Source organism: Urocitellus parryii, chromosome 2, assembly GCF_045843805.1.
Source record: "Urocitellus parryii isolate mUroPar1 chromosome 2, mUroPar1.hap1, whole genome shotgun sequence".
Taxonomy (NCBI): domain Eukaryota; kingdom Metazoa; phylum Chordata; class Mammalia; order Rodentia; family Sciuridae; genus Urocitellus; species Urocitellus parryii.
This window is the reverse complement of record NC_135532.1, coordinates 184386358-184394458: the sequence shown is the minus strand read 5'-3', so window position 1 is coordinate 184394458 and position 8101 is coordinate 184386358. Positions and strand designations below refer to the sequence as shown.

The 8101-nt window shown below is 44.5% G+C and overlaps 1 protein-coding gene across 1 annotated transcript; it reads right to left on the bottom strand.

Annotated features, from left to right (window-relative positions):
* Positions 1-845: 845 nt before the first annotated feature.
* Tmem41a (transmembrane protein 41A) lies at positions 846-7587 on the bottom strand. Its single transcript, XM_026389380.2, has 5 exons — positions 7424-7587; positions 5453-5606; positions 4148-4309; positions 3672-3810; positions 846-1988 (listed from the first exon to the last, which is right to left on the bottom strand). Exons 1-5 carry the CDS (start codon positions 7540-7542, stop codon positions 1771-1773), a joined length of 792 nt encoding a protein of 263 aa, XP_026245165.1. The 5' UTR covers positions 7543-7587; the 3' UTR covers positions 846-1770.
* Positions 7588-8101: the final 514 nt, after the last annotated feature.

The window sequence follows — 8101 nt, the reverse complement described above, 5'->3', positions numbered from 1 at the left end:
AAGGCAGTTAAAAACCACATGTACAAACAAAGATTTATGTCCATTTATTTATTACATAACATTTATATCCATTTATTTGGTAAACCACTTTACTTGTAAACCGATAAGGCACATTGTTGCAAAATCATGCAGGAAAGAGACAGATCTAAGGATCTGTAAAAGGGCAAAGAGCACACGTTTGCAACAGTGTGGAGAATTCCCTGGCTCTTCCCTCCCTCTACTCCCAAACACAAACAAAAGCCACTGATTTCAAAGTCCAGATAGGCCTCCTCCTCACCCAAACTCTTGTTATCAAGGCTTTAAAAAAAAAAACACAAGGGTTGGGGATTTAGCTCAGTGGCAGAGTACTTGCCTAGCAGGCGCAAGGCCCTGGGTTCAGTCCTCAGCCCTAGGGGAAAAAGTGCTAAAAAAAAAAAAAGCAGACATGTTTTTAAAAATGAAATCTTTGCTGTGAAAAGACCATATACCATGTCCCAAAACACTATTTTGGAACCCATTCTTCCTATGGAATGTAAGTATTCCAAAGAATTCATGTACAACAAGAGGCTCAGATTAAAGCCTTGGCGAGATTCTTGGCCAATCCAAACAAACAAACAAACAAACAAAAACCCAATGGAAAAAAAAAAAAAAAACCCAATGGATGACGCTCAAGAGTAGCAGATCTGATAAATTATGAGAATACAGGATTGCAGAGCTGGTCAGTTTAGGTGCCAAGCGCCATCTGTCCATAGAGACAGTAATGTAGGTCCCTGCCAATCCAATTCTGCAGCTGTAGGAAGCAATAACAACCTTAGGTAATTAAAATACAACACAACCAAGTAATAATTTCTTTTGAATTGAAAATACAATTACTTATCAGTTTTTCTCAACAAATAACAAAAACATTCATAAGTATACTAGTGTACTGAATCCATTCTCCAGAAGGAGGTAGAAGGGATTCCCAACTGAAAGGACATATTAGATAATGTACAGATTGTCATTTCATTCAGGTGACTCAAGGGCCCTGCCCTGTCCAGAAGAGTAAAGATTTCCCTACTATAGATCCATAACATAAAGGTTTGTTCCATTCATATTTAATAATCTGTTTATAGTTAGCTTAATTGTCAGGACATATAACCATGAAGAGATTTGACATACATGGTTAACATCACTGTGTCTGAACACAGAGCATCACAGAAATCACTGTGCACTTAAGCTATATGTGGAAGTCTTAGGCGGTTTCCCTTGGCTTATGGAAGAGGTAGATCAGCAGCAAAAAGAAAAAAATAAATAAACAAAAAAAACAGTACATAAGAAACATTTCAAGAGACTAACAGCAGGTGGAGAGTCATGTCAGCAATGTGGGTTCACAAGTCAGCAGTGATCCTAATAACATCCATGGAGACTTAACAGAAGAACACGTGTCACACATAGCCTATCATTTTGCAAGAGGTACTCTGGACAAGGACAACCAACTTCTCCCAAGGCAGCCCAGGAGTAAGCAAGAGGCAAACCCAACAGACCACCCTGAGTTCCTTTTTAATTAATAAACAAGAGATGGGATTTTCTAGGAGGCCACCCATTCCCAGTCCTGCCAACGCAAGGCCAGACCAAACTAGATACGATTCACCTTTTAAAGCTGAGTGCCCTTTGTGACAAGACACTGCACACAGATGAACAGTGTCCAGATTACCTGGTGAGGGTAATTAAAAATCAATGCGGACCTTCAAAGGACCACACCCAGTAACAAATCATCAAGAGTCCAAGGATGTGGCAAACAAAAAATCCAGATCACGTGTCTTTTCTATTTATATGATTAGTGTTGCTTGGCTCATTCAATTGCAGGTGTTTCTGGCTAAATTTTTTAATGAGAGTTCCAGGAACTAAGGCCACCAGAGCAATGGCCAACAGCTTAAAGACTGTTCCCCAGGAGAAGAGAGCATCCAGAGAGGTTAGGGTTGACAGGATGGAGCCTGTCTGCACACAGATGAAATTGTATGGGATCAAACCTGGAAAAAGAAAAGGGGAAAGAACCTGTTAACAGGAGAGTGAAAAATGAAGAAAATAACATAGAATTTAAAACAGTGATACCAGCTTTTGCCCAACCCCTGACCCCTAAACATATTCTCTCCTCTCCATCTTTCCATTATTTTCCTTTCTTTCCTCACTTCCCTTATACATGTCTTGTTCAGCAAAAGAACTTTTGATGGTCTACACAAATATACATAAATATGTGTGTATATAATTTACATATATAAAATCCATTTTATTTAATTTTTCCAAATTAAAATTTTATTAAATTTTTCCAAATTTTATATACATGAATTATACACACACATATTATACATAAACCATTTAGATAAAAATTAAAAATTGGAAAGATAAAATGAATGAACAGTAAAATAAGGGAGCAAGTTAGCAAAAACAAGAAAATGCATGAGGTTCACACATTTGCTAAAGGTAGGCCCTGAATTTGGTCCTGAGCACCCTATAATCACAGAGAAGAGAGAAACACCATCATTATAAGATTTACAGTATGCATAAGATTAAAAATACAAACAGGGCTGAGGAGTGTAGCTCAGCGGCAGAGTGCTTGCCTAGCATGCACAGGTCCCCAGGTTCTAACCCCACCACTATAAAAACACACACATAACAGTTTCTTAAAAGGAGTACTATTTTTCATATTCTCCATCAAAGCCACTAGATCCCAAAAGTCTGGCTGGTAGCTGGAAAGGCTAGTCACTTAAGCATCTCCTGGTCAAGTTAAAAACATTCTCAGGGCTGGGGATGTGGCTTAGTGGCTCAGTGGAAGAGTACATGCCTGGCATGCATGAAGCCCTGGGTTTTATCCCCAGCACTGAAAAAAACAAAACAAAAACACATCCTGAGCACCCCCCCCACAGATATTCTAATTACTTGGTTCTGGAGTAATGCCCAGGAACCTGTGTTTTAAGTCTCTCCTACCCCCACCCCTAAGCTTCTATTGGTCTGGGACCCCTATAATCCATTCCCTCTCTATAGCAGAGGAAGTACATGGGAGATGATAGAACACTCTAGGTCATACAGTTGGGCAGGCAGGAACCCTGTCTCCAGAATCTTTCTAAGCCTCATTCTACCTAGGTAATTTCAAGCTGTTAACTGCCATTAGCTGAGGTACGGAGGCACTCTGTCTGAAAGCTGATATGACCAGACTTGGCTGTGGTCGATCTTGCTTCGATTTAAGATCTCAGGCATTGCCTATTAATAGCAGCTACTCCACTACAGATTTGTTATGTTTGACTGAAAAGCCCTGAATGTCATTCCCTCCACACTGAATTTGGTTCCGAGATTTAAGAGAAGGTAATACTTGCTTTAGGCTTAAATAGGGTGCTTTACTTCTAGCCTGGAGAAAGTAACAGTCACTGATCTTACAGGATGTTTGTGTTTTACCATTCTAATAAAGGTGATTCAAGGCCTACACTCTGAAAACACTACTCTAGTCCCAGCCCTTTATCTGGCAGCCTGTTGAGGATGAGTAGCTCTAATGGAGGTCGTACGATTGTCAAACCAAGGGGAGACATCAGATGTCCTCTAATTCAGTAGATTGCCCCCATCTTCTTGGAGGTAAGCACGTGCCCATGTGGCAGGGGACTCAGGGAAGTTCCCCAACACAACATCTCTGAAGACTCCAACTTAATCCTCTAGCATCTTACCAATAAGAACTGAGAAGAAGAACTGCACAATGGGGATGTTCAGAATCGGGGCCGAGAGATTCAAGAACCAGTTTGGTGTCATAGGGAAAAGTCTCAAAAACAGTAAAAAGAAGAACAAGCTGTTTCTGTTCTCCTCCACCTGCAGCAAAGAGGACAAGACATTAGGAAGCAGAAAGGCATCTGGGCACTATTCTGGACACTTTACATATACTACTCCCAACTCTTTCCATAACCCTCTAGGGTAGAGACTGTTTTCCCCATTTTAAAATCAGAGGTGCCTAAAGATCAGAAAGCCTGGGAACTTGCCCAAAGCCACAGAAATTTGATCCCAGGTCTGTTATCCTGAAGACAACAGAATCCCTAAGTCCTCGGGAGGCAGGGCAAAGGAGGACTATGGGAGATCTCTGCTCCTCACTCCCTGTAGGCCATGAGGTAACTCTCAAGGAACCAATACTTGGATGTGCCCTACTCCTTACCTTTCTCTGCATCAGGGCCACTTTATCAGGGAAGTAAGAGACCACCAGCTGTTTGCCAAAAATACTGGAGAGCAGGTAGCAGCATGTGGCACCCACCGAGGTTAGTATACAGCATAGCACGAGTCCTAGCCATGGCCCAAACAAGGCACCGGCTAATACGTTCTGCAAAGAAAGCAAACCCTCAGCCATGAAAACAAACATCTGGCAGCTATCATCCACCTTATCATGGAGCCCTAGAGTCACAGGTTCCCTCCTCCTAGGAATCATACACCAACCTCAGTCTCTTTACCTTTAAAACAAGGATAAGGAGTAAAGCCTCAGAGGACAGAAGCCAATTAAAAGAGATAATGTGCATATACAGCATCCAGTCTACTGCATAGACCTGAAATCAACTATAAGAGCTATAAGAAGGCAGAAATCATGAAATTCACAAAATATTTTTACTATTTCAAAGGATGAAACAAATCATGAGTGTTTCTTTGGTAAGATCCCACATGCTATAATGTTGTTTCTTGGGGTTTTGCTGGATTATATCTAAGTAGTATGCTAGCACTGGGATTCCAGGTTGACCAAAGCTCTCACTGACACTTAAAGAAGCCTTAGTTCCACAAAAATGGAAAAGTAAACCAATACTTCCTAATGCAGTTTGGTTGGTAAACATCATCTTGCTAAAGCATGGGATCCAAGAAAGAAACCAAAAGGGGGCCTTAGCAGTGGGAAGGTGGGAACCTGCCGGGCACCTACCATGTTGAAGTGCTTGACTACATGTCTTATGGAATCCTCACTCCACCCCAGTGTCATACACTGTCCTGACCACATTCTACAACTGTGGTCAAGATCATACCTAGTAGAGTGAGAACACATCCCTAGATCTGGGTATGGAGCCTTCACTGGCTCTCTACCTTAAACAGGGCTCAGCTCAACAGGGAAGACAGTACAGGGGCAGCTCCAAAGAGTGAGCCCCTGACCTCAAGCACCAAATGCTTCCCTGCCTTTCTTTGAAATGTTTGCTTGCTTTTTTCCAGTTTTCAACCTCCAAAAAAGAAAAAAACTGCTTAGGTAGAGCCGAGTTGAGCCTAGAGTAGAGAAAAGGTGCTGGGGGAAGAAAGGGAGGCAGGACAAAAAGAAGCTACAGGGTTTCCTGTTTGTCACTCAATCATTCAATAAGTGCTAAGAGCCACTGTGTGCCAGCCTCTCTAAACCCACTGTTTCATTTCATCCTCCAATAATTGTAGGGGATGCCAGAGAAATAGCAGCATTTTCCAGATAAGGAAAACAGAGCTGGAAGGAGGGCAGGACACTGACCAGGAAGCTGGAGCCAGGTATGGCAAAGCCCTGTTTGTAGAGGTAGGCGCTGCAGAAGAGCAGGAATACGTAGGCCTGGTGCTCCTTCCTGTACTCTCGAAGGACCTCAGAGAGCTCCCGCAGCTCTGCTAGGTCTGAGGGGAACCAGAGTGACCTGGGATTTGGAAAAGCAAATGAAAACATGAGTCCAAATCACCCTAATGCCTAAGAAAGTTACCTGTTGTGTCTTCTTTCCAAAGTAGGATTATAGCTGGGCATTGTGGCACATGCCTGTAATCCAAGCTAATTGGGAGGCTGAGGCTGAGAGATCTCAAACTCAAGCCTAGTATGGGCAACACAGCAAGATCCCTACTCAAAAACAAAACAAACAAAAAGTTTATAAACATCATCTGGTTTGTTGGGGACTCATATATAACTTGGCCCAAGGTAAGAAGTGACCTGACAGAAATCAGCAGAGACAGACAGAAGAGCTCTGGTTGGGAAGCAAGAGACCTAGGTTGGTATACCTACCCTGCCTGGTCATGGGTCTGTTTCCTTAACAAAAAATGAAAAGTTGGTATTATTTAATCAGTAAATTTCCCTTAGCTCTCAGATTTTATAATGGATGAACTGACTAATTTTTGATGCTGAGAATTAAAAACAGGGCTTCCTACATACTTACCACTGACCTACACCCACAACCCCTTTATGATCTTAAGCAGCAAGTGGATTCATTTCTAGGCAAGCACTAAACTTCTTAAATTGCCTTCCTTTCAAGGACATCCCTTCCCCAGCAAGACAAAAATAATTCAGACTTCACACTGCTCCTGAGGTACTAGGTAAACTGACTTAAATCATTCACTAAAAAGCCAATTCAAGATTTTAAGAGAAGTAGACCTATCCCACACCATAAACATAACTTTGTTGATATATGTCAGGCTTAAAGCCAACTCCCAAAGAGACTTCTTTTTCACCCTGGTTAAAACTGGTGTCCAGTGCACTCTGAATACTGTCCAAGGGTCACAGTATAAAGGCTACCTTGTCTCTGCCATCTGAACAATCCTTGAATCCATCAGTGATCAATTATGAGTAACCCCTCCTAGTTCTCATGAGAATACTTTTCTTAGTATGTCTGACACCCACAAAAAAGCCTTCTCAGCTACAGCAAAAGAATACAGACAACAATTCTCTTAATATTCAAATATCAGTTAATTCCTTGATAATGTAATGCTGTGCCAGGCATCTTTCCATGCACTTTATAAATAGTATGAGCAGTGGCACACACAATGCCAGCTACTCAGGAGGTTGAGACAGGAGATGGCAAACTAGAGGCTGGTGTGGGCGATTTAGGGAGACCTTGTCTCAAAACAAAAACAAAAAAATTAAAAGGGGCTAGAGATGTAGCTCAGTGGCAGAGCACTTTCCCAGCATCCCCAGTACAAAAAAAAAAAAAAAAAAAAGGAAAAGTATGTAGCAATCCTGAAAACCGGCCGGGTAGGTATTGTTCTGCCTCCTCCTGACAAGTTGTCCATGAGAGAAGGAGAAAAGTGGGGACAACCAGGACCAGGACAGGCAGACCAGACATTATTTCGTGAACTTGTTCACGCAACGTATCTTCCGAAGACCCAAGGGCTGATCCGCCCGAAGTGGAGTGGGGGTCGCAGGGGGGACCTGAAGGCGGACGAGGAGGGGCTGGGGGTCCACACATGAGCGATGGTTGGCTGGAAACGGGCTCCTCGCTGAACAGGAGGCGGTGATACACGCGAGCAGAGGCTCCGCCCGGGGTAGGCGCCCGGTTTCCCTCAAAACCCAGCCCGCGCAGCCCTCAACACACAAGTCCCAAGCCGGCTCCGTCCACCAGCCTGTCCGAGGCCGAAGTCCCGCTCCCCGGTCCCGAAAATGAACTTCAAATCCCGGTCCCCAACGCGCCCAGCCCCGGACCCGGCTCCCTTCCTCTGATGGGAATCCCGTCCCGCCGGCGCCGCCACGCACCTGCCTTCAGGCTCCTCGGGGGAGCCTGTTCTCGGCCCACCGGGCAGTCGCGTCGACAGCAAGTACAGGGCAAAGGTGCAGCCGGCGAAGACCAGGAGCAGGCCGAGCAGAGGGCGCATGTCGGCGCCGCACCCCGGCCAGCCGGGCCTCGCGACTGCTCGCTATACTGGTTACGGCGGAAACCTGGCAGCGCGCGGACTGAGCCCGCGGAGCGCCTTCGCGGACGGACCGGGGCGGGGTCCACTCCAAGCCCCGCCCCCCGTGCAGACCCCGCCTTCTCCGGGAAAACCCTCGCTCAGTGTGTGTGTGTGTGTGTGTGTGTGTGTGTGTGTGTGTGTGTGTGTGTGTGTGTGTGTGTGTGTGTGTCTCCTCTCATCTGTGGGTGTTCTATTTTTTTTTTTTTTTGGTACTGGAAATTTAACCCAAGGGCGCGTTACCACTGAGCTGCACCCCCAGTTCTTTTAATTTTTTATTTTGAGAGGGCCTCGTTGATTTTCTGAAACTGGCCTCGAATATGTGATCCTACTGTCTAAGCCTCCCGAGTCTCTGGGATTACAGGCATGCGCCACCGCGCCTGGATCTTCTATGGTTATCCCTGTCCATTTCTCCACTTGTTCCGCAGACATTGAGCACCCACAGCACAAATGTAGAACCGAAGCTCCAATCAAGTTCAGTGGG